General features: G+C 52.1%; 1 protein-coding gene across 1 annotated transcript in view; it reads right to left on the reverse strand.

The window, feature by feature from the left end:
* ASTN2 (astrotactin 2) overlaps positions 1-14,192 on the reverse strand; it is a gene marked incomplete at its 5' end in the record, with an annotated part of 616,673 nt that extends 602,481 nt beyond the window's left edge. Inside the window, one exon of the mRNA XM_084650529.1 lies at positions 13,823-14,192. Within this exon, the coding sequence (XP_084506655.1) occupies positions 13,823-14,192 (370 nt within the window). The remainder of the gene's footprint in view (positions 1-13,822) is intronic.
* Between the last annotated feature and the right edge of the window lie 643 nt (positions 14,193-14,835).

The raw sequence follows: 14,835 nt of genomic DNA on the forward strand, positions 1-14,835 counted from the left end.
GCCCCCAAGGCCTTTCCTTGGCTCCACAGGATATTGAAAAGATAAGAGCCCTGATGTGAACAAGTCAGGCTGAGCAACAACTCCTCCTTCCAGGGGCGGCTTTTAGGGGTGGCTCGCAAGGACCTGCCTGTTTAGACAAGGGACCTACCATTCACACGCCTCCCGTGGGGCGTCTCAGTAGCATTCCATAGACTTGATCACCAAATATGCCTGCCCCACACCTGGAATGCTCCAGGGATGAATGGAAACTCTACTTGGTTCATGTCTTTCCTCCCAGGCTAAGCCAGAGGGTCCTTATGGGCAGCTGTCCCTCCAGTGCCAAAGTCATCACCACAGCCTCTCACAAGGCTCAGCCAGCTTCCCTGCATTATTCCATCCCTACCCCAGGCTGCTGGGAGAGCTTAAGTGTCAGCACTATGCAGATTCCCCCGTTCCTCTCCTTTACACGCAACATAACCAGCCCCATCTCCCAAAACCAGCCCTGGCCTAGGCTCACCTTTAGCCACAGGGAGGCCATGCTGGTAAGGAGAGGGACATGCTTGAGTGAACACACCTTCTCTGGAACATCCCCCTTTATCAACAGCATCTATCCTCCAGTGGTTGTCTGTCTGCAGACCTGGCTCCTTTGGAATCCCAATGCCACGTAAACCAGCTGACTGTGCCCCGTCTCATCAGGCACAGAACTGACCCTGGTCACTTTCAGGCCTACGATCGAGGAACGAAGCCACCCTATGAACAGGGTCCAAATGAAGCCACGCCCTAAGAAAGCTCCAGCTGGTACAAACACAGTGAGCCCATCAGCTGACCACCACCCAGGTACACTCCACTCTACTCAACAGGGAGCCAGGGGAAAGTTGAGTTCAAGGTCTCACATTCAAAGCCCTCCGTGGGACAGGTCCAAAATATCACCTCTCCCTCCTTGAGCACAACCTGCCACGGGGTGGGTTGAGGGGGGCATGGATCAACCAACAGGAGAGGCTTGGGAATGCAAGGCAGTGATTGTTCCCAGGAGCTGGGCCCAGACTGGGGAACTCCCTGCCACAAGAGATTTAGAATGAGTATGGGCCTCGGGTGTTCAGAAACAAACGCCCGAGTCACCTCTTCGGCTCCACCCTCCATGGCCCAGACCCTACAAACCAGTCGACCTCTGCCCTGCTGGCTACGAAGGGAGAAAGAAGAGATTGTTCATTGTTTCTATTTTTAAATGCCTAGAAAGGCGCCATGGAAGTACCAGAACCTAGAGAGATCACTGTTGTCCACAGCGGAGGAGGGCTGAGGAAAAGAACACACGCAATCAATCACATTAGCTGGAGGAGAACAACGATACCCACCCCCAGTTTAGCCAAGAATTGCCCTCCCTGGGACCCCCTTGCTGGGTGCCCTCTGCTCCCAGTTTCCCCTGGCAGGGGGACAAACCGTGGGGCGGGTGAGGCCCAAAACCAACACCCAGAGGCAGGGTGCTGATGCCCTGGAAGAATTTCCTGGGCAGGTCACCGGGCTGGAGGGAGAATTTAAGGAGTCTCTTTAATTTAGATTAGAGGTCCCCCCTCCTTTCACGCAGCTGCTCTCAGGATGTGTTTAGAATGAGAGTGCAACACGATGGCAGGAGGTGGGGGAGGATAAACAGGAATGACAGACCTGGTTCTCCCCACACTCCCTCTGACAGCCACTGTACTGAAAGCTCCACACAAGGGACTGCAGTGATCCCGGAAAGACCAGGTCAGGGTTTATAGCCCTCTCAGCCACAGGGCTGACCTACAGCAGAAGAGGCAGCTTTATAACGGAGGACTAAGTGGGGCCAATCGACTGGCATCTGCACAGGGGTCAGCCCCCCTGGGAATTCCTGGTTCAGTGGTAAATGAACCTGTCACGAGGCAGGAGTGCAGAGCAGAGTGAGCACAAGGGGTGAATCCCGTATGGATAACGAGGTCACCGGCATGTCAGCAGCTCTCCCCCAGCTCCTCTCTCACCCCAAGGGGCAGGTCAGTAACTGCGATGGGCTCCCAAACTCAGCGAGAGCAGCCAGCTGTTAGGAGCACCACAATATCTGAGGGCAGATCCACCTTGCTCAGGCCTTCCCCAGCTCCCAGCTTTCCTGCCATCCCACACAAGCCTGGTGTTTGCTATTGCAGCAGGCTATTGACTCGGGAGCACTGAATCATGTAGATGACCTTACGAAACAGTTGGTTAGAGGCAAAAAGCCCACGCCATTGCCAGCAACTACTCTGTCACTCAACCCCATATTTTAATGTCCCACACACAGCCTGTGATAGGCAATAACCCAGGGAACTAGAAAGCGGCAGGGAACAGATCGACAGCCTGGGAAAGAGACATCTGAGCCAGCAGAAGCTGGGGAGGGGGAAGAATTTGCTGGGCACCTGGGATGCTCTGTTCATTTGGGGTGGGAGGGAAGACGACTAAAGGGAGAGCTGGTCAGCACACAGGAGATGCTAAAACAAGGCTTCCATTTCCTTCCCACGGTGGGTGCTGAGCAGAATCCCAGCCCTCCTCCCCACAGCTGACTCATATGCAATTACTGCAGCAGCCTCCGAGCCCTTCCGTGCTCCAGCCCAGGCTGCGGACCTGGGGACAGGCGAGAAGACAAGAACCGAACAGAGGTCTCACGAGCGACACCAAGCTCATCAGCAAGGCACAGTTAACTCTTCAGATGCGGCTTGGCAGCACATGGATTGCTTTGCTGTAAATCAGCCTTGCCCATCCTTTACTCGGTAGCCCCAACCGCAATCAGGACCCCATCGTGCTGGCACTGGATAGACAGTCCCTGCAACACAGACAAGCAATGGGCAGAAAAACAGCCACAGAGGGGGTGAACTAGGTCACCAGCAAGCCAGGGGAAGCAGAACCCAGCCCTCTGGACTTCTCAGTCCAGTGCCCTAACCTCTGAGCTACTGTCCCATTCCTTCCCCTCCCTCATCACCTCTGCAGTTAAACTGTAAGCGCTTTATGGCAGGGATCATGGCTTTTTATGAGCTCTGGAAAGAGACTTCTTGGGGACTGTAAAAATTATGAATACTTAATAATGGAAACAAAAGCCACAAGGTCCCTGGAGCGTCAGAGTCAGGCGAGAGAGATGGATTTACTCCACGGCTTTGACATTGGCTCATGTCCTTGGTACTGAGCATGGCTTAAGACCTCCATGCCTCTTCACACTCTCACGCCTATGAACGAGAACTCGCCCTGCCCCTGCATTCCCAGCCATTCCAGGGTGCCTTCCCCACTTTCCCCAGCGCCACTCCGCCTGGTGTGCCATTGGGTGCTCTCCTCCTCCTCACTGCAGCTCGTTAGTGCGGCTGGCTGTGCAATTTGAGTTTTATTCTGGGGCATCAGAAGGGCAGAGATGATGCACCGGAGGCAGCTGGCCCTGTAGGTTTCCGCCATCCTCCCACCACGGTGCACCACTTCCTGCTCACCTTACAGGAGATATGTGCAAAGCTACACTTATCAGGATCAGAAACAAATCTGGGGGCAGTTCTCCTCTGAAGGCCAAATCTCCAGGCAGCCAAGAAACCTGGCCCTTGCCTCCTCTCCTCTCCCTTAACAGGATAACCCCTGTGCATATCCTTGGGAGTAATACAGCCAACTCGCAATAATCTTCCTAAATTCAACAGTTACCAGGTGCCTGGGAAATTTCTTTTACTGCTGATGCTGCTAATGGAAAATTTCTTCCCTTTCTCTGCTGCTTGCAAAGCCAAGTCATGGGTTCCCTAGCTCCTACAGGGCTTGCCTTTTAGAGAAAGATAGGGAGGCTGGAAGCATGGGGTTAGGATGACGTAGGCAGTGTGGGGAGCAGATGAGAGACAGCTGGAAACATGCTGGTTCCTTTCTTTCCTGTATGAGCCTCATTCAGGACAGACGGGGTATCGCCTCCATCCAGGACTCAGCCCCTTTTGTCGCAATTAGCAGCAAGTCAACTTGTCCCTCTGTGCCGTGTTCTGCCGCCTCCTTGATCAGAGCAGGAGGAACATACTGAAGGTAACTGAGGGATTGCACCAGAGTAACCCAACTTCCTCACTTGCCTGGCAGATACAGAGTAGAGCCAAGCAGTGTCCTCTGGTCCCAGGGGAGGCAAAGAGTTACATACCTGTTGTTCAAAGGTACCCTCAGAAAGATGTATCCAGACATCGGACACCAAGAACAACTGATTTTACATTCTGCATGCTTGGCATCTTCAATAAATTAGCTGTCTCCATGCTGTCTGGACACTAGGAATCCTAATCAAATTAGCAGAGCCCCAGCAGCAACCCGAAAACATTTGATTAGTTTACATGGCATCACTTCCTAAGTGGGCTACTGACAAGGTTCCTGTCTGTTTCACTCTGCTGCTGTTCCTACAGAGGAAGGGATGCAGAACCAGGGGCTGAAGGCAAAAGGGGGGAGAGAGAGAATAAAGAGGAAGGAAAGGACGATATTGGTTTCCTCTCCCTGTGCATGCAGCAGCAGTTAGAGGAGAAACACTCTCTCATTATTTCCAAATCATCCTAGATGCACTTGGGATACTGCACACAGTGAGAACTAATGTTACTGATCTCAAAAGCTTCCAACGTCAATGCCTTGATAGGACTTCACTTAGTCTGAGCTCTCAGCCTCACCGCTCCCTTCTCTGGGCACCTTGGTCAGGCCTTTGGCTTGACAATGGGCAGGTTTTTCAAACCATCTGAAAATGCTAGGGCTAGATCTGTATGGAAGGTGGTACAAGAACAATCCCTCCCCATCAGCCACCCACCCACCCACCGCAGGGAAATAACTTCTCCACCTGCCTCAGAGAACACTGGTCCCAAGCCAGCGTTCCAATGACCTAGGGATCATTTAACACACGGAGAAAGCCGACGGGTCTGTCTGGAGTTTAGGAGTCAGGCAGTGATGCGTGTTAACCTCACACCCAGAAGCAGAATCAAGGTCCGTGCCAATTTGGTCTCATCCACATGGGGTCAAGCAGATATAGGGAGCAAGGTCTGTACCTAACACAATGGGGACCTGGCCTCTGACTACAATTCCTCTGCACTATGGCAATGCATATAAAATAAACAGTCTGAGACATTCAGTAACTGCTTTACGGAATGGGTATTTTGAGGGGCCCACCCATCTGGGCCTCTTCTGTCTCCCCTCCCACCCTGAAAAACACACACACACACTAGGAACTGAAGTTCCCACGCCTACATTGCAAAGAAGTGCATTTTACACTGTGCCGTGGCCCTGGGAAAGGCAGATCTTGGGTGCCAAGGTATCTAGGTCAGGTGATTGACCCCACTTCTGCCCTCTCCCTTTTCAAAAGGGAGCAGGCAGAGGAAGAGAAAGTCGGGAAATGAGGGTTAAACCAGCTCACCCCACAACTGCAGGCCTCCTCTAGTAATTCCTACCCACTGTCTGGAAATTCAGCTAGAAAGTATGGGTTGCTTTCTCTATAGTTAATCTTCTGTTGCCACTAGCTGGTCAATATGGGTACTCTTGGAAAGCAGCAATTCTTTAAGGATGCTCTTGTGTTCAGATGCCAGAGGTAGTTTGAACCAAGTTCCCCCCTCCAACAACCCATATTAAAAAAGGCATTTATGGATGACTAAGCCCCCTCAGGAAGGATGAACTGCAGACAATGCTTTAAGAAAGGGATGCATAAGGGATCTCCCCCAGAAAAGTTATTTCTCAGCATTAGACAGCAGCAAGCATCACTTTGGGGCAGTTGGGGATGGGGCACACTAGCCAAGCAGCAGAGATGTGTGATCGGGACCACTGTGTGGCCAAGGTCTAACAAAATTCATGAGACTATGGTTCTCTCTAGGACCGCTCAGAAGTATTAAGCTTAAATTATTCCCCATCCTTTTACCTCTTCAAGAGAAGCAGGAAACAAATATCAGCTGGGTATAGGGAGATCTGAAGAGGGAGTAAAAGCTAGAGATTCAAGCATATTTCCCGACTCGGTGGTTGGGATGTTAGTACCTTTTTGAGAGCATCTGTGGCTCTTTACGCAGTACAGGAGTGAGGCACAGAGAAGTTAAGTGACATTCCCAAGGTCACACAGCAAGTCAGCAGCAGAGCTAGGAATAAAACGCAGGTTTCCCTACCACCTAGCCCATTACGCAGCTGCGCAAAGCTGCCCATCTTAGTCAGCTGTTTGGTTTAGAACAGTAGGAATGAATTAGAACAGATGCTGCCTCTTCCCACAAGGCCCATTCAAATCCACTGACAGGTGTTCAGGCCATGAGCCACCTCCTCCTAAAGGTAGCTTCTCTCAGTAAGCTGCATGGACAACTAGTGGCACCAGTCACACCCGCTTCCCAGCCCTGGCATTGAGAGACCCCGCAGGCCTTCTGTATTGGCTGTACAAAATCTCCTTAAAGAGAGTTGTATCTACTGCACTTAGACCCACGAGACTGTTCTTAACAGAGGCCATGCCTCCCGAGCCCTCCCTCTCTCTCTGAGCCATTACATTCACATCAGTTGCAAAGAGCTTCGGTGTCAAGGCGATTGACCATGAGTAGGGCTCCGTGTTTGTCACGGAGGTTGCGGAAGTCACGGATTCTGTGACTTCCTGCGACCTCCATGACTTCTGCAGCGGCCAGTGCGGCTGACCTTGGGGCTTCCCTCCCCCCGGCAGCAGGCCCCCAGGGGCTCCCCCACACCACACACAGCTGGTGCCACGGCCTCCCCGCAAGATTCAATCACAGGTATTTTTAGTAAAAGTCACAGACAGGTCATGAGCCACAATTTTGTGTTTCTTGCCCGTGACCTGTCCATGACTTTTACTAAAAATACCCGTGATTAAATCGTATCCTTAACCATGAGTCATTAACTTAAACAGGCAACAACCCATGGCCCCTTTCAATATCTTTCCTCTCTCACCCTCCATCTGTTCTGCATCCTCTACTTTGTGTAACACCATGGAAATGAAAGCCAGGTGGAAGCAGCCAGACGCAAAGTTTGTTCCATTTTCCCTTTCATCTTTGCACAGCCATGCCTAGTAAACAGCATACCCCCTAAGAGATTTCTACCTGGTCCAAATGGATATGTTTTAATAGAGGTTGTTCCACACAAACAGGCATCCTTCAAGAAGGAAAGCTCCTTGTTCTCTGAATCAGGTGACATCCCCCTTGCTTCTCCCTCCAGGGATTCCTCTGAAACAGTCGTGTTTTCATTGCATTCCCATCAGTGCTTTTGTGTGGCAGGGCTGGGTTCCGATTCTGCAGGAGGCAAGGCTGTTCAGTGAGTCTGGAAGTGGCTACCCTTTACCTGACTGGGCTATTTTGGATACAGCCAGCAGGAGGCAAGGATACACCCAATGGAAGAGTGTTATGCCAACCAGTGCCTTGCTCAGAGTACTACAGACTTGTTCCAGCCCAACACAAAGGGTCTGTGCAATAGAAAAGGAAGATACTTTCAACTAATTTGAGGTCAAGTTACTTCTCACTACGCAGTGGAACCCAAATATTGGGAACCATGCCATTGGCGGTCCAAAGTTGGTTCAGAGCACCAGAGTGCAAAATGCAACTCAGGTGACAAGGAAATACTCAGGAGTGCAATTCTGTTCAACATCATGGTTTCACTACGGACCTGATCCTGTTTTTCAAAAAAAAAAAAAAAGAAAAAAAAGTCCCACCAACTAAAAACAGCTGCTATAAGCAGATTGTATTGTATTGTTAAAGAAGCAGCAGCAAATGCATAAACATTTCCATTGTTGCCCTCTTTTCACTTTCCAAAAATCCCACTTTTGGGCAGGCAGCAAGCTTGGAAAAATTCCAGCTTAAAAACAAAAAGATGTTTTTTGTTTCTTTTTAAAGAGATCTGAGACGTCAGTTCAAATATTCTGAAAGGAGAAAAACATTCTCCCTATTAAAAAGATTCTGTATGGGGTTTTTTATTTGTTTTTTTAAAAGACAGCTCAAGCACCCAGATGGCTGCAGTAGAAAGTCAAAGTGTATCAAAACCAGGAATAAAGAACCTAGGAAAATGCATTAAAAATGACATTAAGAGGATGTTAGGATTGCATAGCTAAGGATCAAGAACAAAAATCGGGATGTGAAAGCAAAGTTGCACACACCACTTTAGCTCATGCCCCTTGCATGTGGGGGTGTTATTAACGATTATCCTAATACATATGCAGAAACACACTTTTTTCTGACACCCACAGATACACAGCATCTTGTAGTGCTACATATGCCAGTCACACAGAACCCATTGAAGTCATTTACAAGAAGTACACAGGAAATTGTTCTTACGTAAGATACTACAATGTAAGTAACAGATCAATAGTGAAAATTTGCCAGGATATATATAGGCCATCTAGTTTAGCTTGGTCGCTAACTGCTTCATTCTCTGAACTGCAGTTAAAGCAGGTTGTGTTGCCTGGTGAATAGACGTTGTACAGTGCATAGCTGCTGAGTAAATCAAGATACACGCCCCAGAGTGAAGAGGCCTCATCAGAGAGCATCTAAGGTCAACAAAGATGCTGGACCATTACGCCAGTGAAAACAATAGAAGAATGAAAAGGTACTGCAAAGTGTAACTGGTGTATCCAAGGTTGTAGAAAATCACGAGTGATGGTGTGTTATCTATCAATGCATAATGCATATGGACAAGGGGCACAGCTGAACTTGTCATTGCCAGCCTTTTGAGTGCTTTGTGCCCTGCAAGCCTGGGGGTCTCTTCATGGGTTTTTTTGGGGCGGGCTGTAAGTTAAGACAGGGAAAAGGTTTATGAAACATGCTGAGCATTGGGGCCAGAGTCACAGAGAAATGCAATGACGTGTATGGGCATGCAAGGAACTAACTCTCATGGGAGTAAGAAAGCCAGGCTAGGCCAGTGTTTTAGCTGGACATTCCCCGAGGCGATCAGAGGAGGACTCAAGTTAGTTAACCCTTTTTCGGGGTCTCGGATCCAACAGCAACACCGCCAACCCCACAGCTGGTTTCAAACCAATACATACAGATAAATCCCTTGCAGAAGAACTCTGCACAGCCTTGGAGCTTATAGAGCATGTATCTCCAGACTCCAACACCCCCTAGTGGGCTAAAACACTCCTCCAGCACGCCATCTGTACAGACACAGTCACAACTTTTAAACATTTACACATACTGGGAAAGGTGCAATCTCTTAAACATGTCCTCGGAGGTCAGGGTTACAGAGCATAACCACAGGGGAAGAAGCTTCTTTCTGATGCAGATCACCCCGTGTCCTTTTAGTAGAGTACCTCCTCCCAGGATTCAGATTCTCCAGCCTTTTTAGCCCACATCTCTGCTCGAGTTTGGTTGGTTTGTTTATTAGCAGGTTTCCCACTGTTACAGTTACAGCTACTACGGAGAAGGTTCCCACAGCCACCAGACTTTAGCAATGTATCTCCCAGCCTTGCTTTGAACAAATCCAGATGGCACTGCATGACGAATGCTAGCAGACGTGGGAGCCTTATCTACACTCCGGCTCCCACCAGTAGAAATTTTTAATCAAAAGACACCTATTGTAGGCAATGACCCTAGCGAAGTCACGCTCCTTTCTCCACTCATGCAGAATTGCTTCCCTACAAAATAAGTCGGTTGTGGCCTTCGGAGAGTTTTGGGGCATTAAGAAGCAGTCTTGTGACCCAATTAGGCTTCAAGAAGGGGCACTTCAGCTGTGGACATTCACAGGAAAGGAAATAATCACGGAGATAAGAAAAAAGGGACGCGTATCACGATTCTACAGCGGTGCCTGACAGAAGCCGCCACAAGTTACCGATTCATCCCCACAAAGATGTTACCATTAATAGATGAAGAGACTGTTCCCATAAGTTAGGCTCTTCTTTGTTTTGTTCTCAGCGACCTTTCCTTCAAAGTTCTTGGTACCAGCACTGCCATCAGCTCTGTTTTACGCTGGTTCTAGCTCAAATCCTCTAGGAAGCTACTCAGGGAGACGGTTTGGGACCAGCGCCTCAGAAAAGAGGTAAGGACACATCTGGGGCCATCTGAAGATGAAAAACATTCTGCTTCTCACGGAGAGAATGACCCAGGCACCCGTAAAATCGGAGCTCAGAAGAAAACTTGCCCACAGAGGCAAGTCTATGTACGGATTTCTACCATAAACCCAATCAATAAGTCCTTGACGTCCAATGGCAAGCACTACCGCAGCGAGGAGGGGACTAAGTGTTTAAGGCAATTTCCCTCACCACCCAAGAAGATCAGAGCTACTGGCCTCCCCCTTTTCCTACATTTGCAAGAACCTTTCATCCCAGAGGAGCCTGGCAAGCCACACAGCAAGTACAGCTGCTATTTAGAGTTGTAGGGCAGGCAGCAGAGGAAAAATCTACAGGGATAGTCACCTTGGGACGAGGGACCACACCTGAGAGAGCTTACCACAGAGCTTTACTGGTAACTTCATTCCTGTCTCCCCACCCTCCACCACACACAAACCTTGACAACTCTGGGGTCACACCAAGCCAGAGACAGCGGGGTCCATAGATATTGCTAGTACACAAAGGCCTACCGGACTTCTATTCTAACCGCCCCACTATTCGCTGTGCCCAAAAAGCAATCCCACTAACCAGCAAAATCGTTTACAGTGACTGTCCAGGAAAGAGTTAAATAGGAGAGGACCTCTTGCCACTCCTGGAGACAGAAAAAAAAAACGGCAGTATCAAAGTATCCACAAAAAGAAAAGGAGTACTTGGGGCACACTTCATTCGATGAAGTGAGCTGTAGCTCACGAAAGCTTATGCTCCAATAAATTGGCTAGTCTCTAAGGTGCCACAAGTCCTCCTTTTCTTTTTGCAGATACAAACTAACATGGCTGCTCCTCTGAAAAGTATCCACAGCAACTCATGAGACAGACCTTGGGAAAGGAGAGGGGGTTCCCTTCTGCAGAAGCAAGGCACTAATGAAGTTTAGAATCGTGGCAAAGCCATCCCATGTGGGGAATGTTCTCATTTATACTCTGCGGCAAGTTCAATATCTGCTGGTTTGGGGGATACCTTGAGGTGTCTAGCGCACAAAAGAGATTGTAACAGAAGCCAGCATTGAGAAAGAGTTGGGGTAATTGTGAGTCCTAGTCAAGGCACAGGCTCGCTGAAAAGTAGGGCAATTCTTAGGCATACTGTGTCCCTCAACCAAGTCACCCATTGCAATGGGGTTTGCCGTACTAGGTCAGACTGCTGCTCTGTCAGGTCTAGTACCCTTCGCATGGCAGGAACCAATATTTAAGGCTACGTGCAGGTGCTTTTGCCTTCCTCTGATGCATTTAGCTAGGGATGTATAGTGGGGCTAGGGAGAATCCACTCCTGATCCCTGCTGTAACTGCATTTTGCCCTGAAACCTCAACTCAGTGAATCAAAGTTTCCTGTTACCTTTTTTTCACTCTCCTGTATGGTAAAGCCAGCCCAGCACATCAGGGGCTGTTCCCTGAGTCTGAGATTTCTTACCTAGAGTACAGGGTTTTTTTAAGTTCTGGATTTGTTGTTGTTGTTGTTTGTGATTGACTTAAGATGCCTAGGAAGGCAAGCAGACTGCACAGTGAGGTTCTGACAAGCTCAGTTTAAGAGGCATCCAAGTATTTATTACAAGCATTTTCTATTGGAAGAGCCTCCCAGGGGGTTAAAAGACCATGAGATGCAGTTAGTTATTTCACTTCTGTGGCATATCACAATCCCTGAAAAAACAGTCACTTGTAAACAACAGTCTGCGGCTAAACACACAGCTCTGTACCAGGTTAGCATGCATATAGGCTAGAATAGCTTGACGTGCTAAATGCATAGAAAACAATCCACTCAAAGTCACAACAGAGAGGAGCACCTTCATCAGCACCACACACATAAAGCCAAGCAGGTATTCAAATTACAGGCGGCTTAGATCCCAGAGAAGGAGAAAGCCAATGGATAAAGAGGAGATGTTTTGAGATCAACAAAAGCCTTCAGTCTTCTGCCACAGCAGACACCACGCTTTAGCTACAGAATTCGAAACAGTTCACTTTTATGGAGTAGAACAAGTCAGAACGAATATATAAAATAGGATAATAGTGACAAGACGGAGGAACATCCCATGTTAGAGCAGGAGATCAACTAGCTTCATGCAGGAAAGATGTTCTCATAACCCATTTTAATTGTTCTTCGCTACCGGGAAATCCTAGAAAGTATGGAGAAACATGCAGTCATGCTGTAATAGTCCGTGACAGCTAAAGCATCACACAAAGCAGGGGTAATCAGAGAGCATTCAGCCAAAATATTTATAAGCAATCAAAGGAAATCTCCTCTTGTACCCTATGCTCAGTGGTAGCTTCTCCAGGGCCAGCCATTTCACAGGACTGCAGAAGACAGTTAAGTAGGAGTAGTGCCACCCAGCTTTGCAGGCTGATCCAATATGCTCCAAACCGGTCATTTGACAAGCCAGCAGGCAGCCTTGAGACCCTGCTACAGCTCTTTTCCCCCCTTCCAGAAAAAAAAAAGTGTGCAAAAAGGCAAACATTAAAAAGCTCTAAAAGATAATGAAGCTATCAATTACAAGGGAGGGAAATCAAACCACGGCAACATGACAGCACTAAAGTGACTCCTGCAGGATCATTGCAAAGAACATTTCTGAAATCAAACTGGTTGGCAACTCGGTGACGAGGCGAGATCGTGCCACATAAAGAATGTCCTATATTTTACATCTGCAAGGGCAGAGGAGTCCTGCCCAAGAGGACAAGGGTAAAAGCCCCTTGGTGAGAGAGCAAACATAAACCACTGTGCATTGTTGCGACAGGGAATGAAGGGGAGAAAAAGCTAGGAGGAAGTCTTTAAACTAAGGAAAGCAGGTACAGCTACAGGTATGCGAAAAGCCCAGAGGAACACACCTAAAAAGGCACAAGAGCTGTATCAAGTCAAATGCTCTCCACTCCTGAGCAAAAATGAATATAAATATAAATATTTCAGCCACAGTGAAAAGAGATAATGCCAGCTAATCTTCCCCTGAAACTGCACCCCACCAGGAGAGAGGACTTTAAGGGAGACGGGAGGGAAGGTAGCGGTGGGGGGGGGGGGAAGAAAGACAGACAGGGACCCCCAGAGAATTAGCTATGAGGGGTTGTGTATCATAGCCCCCACCACCACAGCTTCTGCCCCAGCCTTATTAACGCCTCAGTGCTCCACATTCCCTGGAGCAGTGGCAGGTACTTTGTTCCACACTCCCCCTCCAAACACCAGCCCGCCCTAGGGGTTGGGGGCACTGCCCACCAGCCAGCCCTCCCAGGGGGCCCCAGCGGCTCGCTCCCACCGCCGCTTCTTAGCCCCAACTGCTGCCCCCCAGAGTCACTCCAGCAGCTCAGCCCTCCTCTGCTTCCTTCGATCCATCATCTCCCCCGCGTCCTCCGAGCTGATCCCAAACAGGAGGGCAAGTTCCCCGCCCGCCAGCCAGCCACACACCCCCCCCCCCCGGGGCAGGGCCGTGCCTCAGCTGCCCCCTCCCCACACCCAGAAATGCCCCCCTGCCCGCAAAGCGGAGCCCCTCGCCTTGCTCAGCCCCGTGTGGGGGCCAGAGGTGGCCCCATCCAACCTCTGCTCCTTCCCCGCGGGGGCCAGAGGCAGATCGGGCGTGTGCCCGGGTACCCACCCCGACCCCCCGCGCTCCCTCCTCCCGGGGGCCGAAAGCAGCTGGCTTAGCCCAGCTCCCGGTCCCCCACGGAGCAGGGAGAAGTCCGCGAACTCCGCTCCGTGCGCCCTCCTCCCGGGAGGCGGCAGCTCCCCGCCTCGCCCTTCGGACCCGGTGCCCATCCCGCCGGTGCCAGGGCGAAGGCAACCCCGGGCCCCCCGGACCCTTGTCCCCTCCCGGCCTCCCATGCCCCGGGCAGCGACCCCCGGCGCCCCGCCCCGCCGCACCCAGGGTGAAGAAGGGCAGCTCCGTGTTGTCCAGATCGTCCTGCACCGCGATGCGCCCGGGCAGCTCGTTGCGGACGAAGAGCAGGAGCCGGGACTCGGCGGCGGGGCCGGGGCCCGAGGGGCCGGGGGCGGCGGCGCTGGCGGCCGGCGGGGAGCCGCGCCAGCTGATGTCGTTCTCGCGGAGCACGGGCAGGGTGGACACGGTGACCGTCTTCGCCCGGCACGGGCTGTCTGGCTCCCGCGAGGCGGACGAGCCGGGCCCGCTGGCCAGGAGCAGCAGCAGCGGCAGCAGCGGAGGCGGCGGCGGCGGCGGGCACCGGGAGGCGGCGGCGGCGGCGCGGAGCCGGCTGCGGCGCGGGGGAGCTGCCATGCCGGGCCGGGCTGGGGCGCTGGAGCCGGAGCGGGAGGCGCACGGAGAGCCGAGCGGGGCGAGCCGGCCGACTGAGCCTGCCGCTAGCGGCCCCTCCCCCGGCCGCCGCCGCGCCCCGCCCCCTGCCCGCCCCCGCGCCGCCCGGGACCCTCCCGGCCCGGGGCGCCGCTCGCCCCCGCCCCCTTCCGCCCGGCCCCGGGCCCTGCCCAGGGGTCCCGGGGGCTCCCAGAGCCTGCCCCCGCCCCGGAGCACCAGGGCCTGCCCCGCACCCCCCCCCCAGCTTCCCCCGACTCCCCCACCCAGCCCCGGAGCACCAGGACCAGGCCCGCACCCCCCCAGCCTCCCCCGACTCCCCCACCCAGCCCCGGAGCACCAGGACCAGGCCCGCACCCCCCCAGCTTCCCCCGACTCTCCCCCCCCCCAGCCCTGGAGCACCAGGGCCAGCCCCGCACCCCCACAGCTCCCCCCGACTCCCCCACCTAGCCCCGGAGCACCAGGGCCAGCCCCGCACCCCCCCCACAGCTTCCCCCGACTCTCCCCCCCCCCAGCCCTGGAGCACCAGGACCAGGCCCGCACCCCCACAGCTCCCCCCGACTCTCCCCCCCAGCCCTGGAGCACCAGGGCCAGCCCCGCACCCCCACAG

This window comes from Lepidochelys olivacea, assembly GCF_965140295.1.
Source record: "Lepidochelys olivacea isolate rLepOli2 genome assembly, chromosome: 16".
Classification (NCBI taxonomy): Eukaryota; Metazoa; Chordata; order Testudines; family Cheloniidae; genus Lepidochelys; species Lepidochelys olivacea.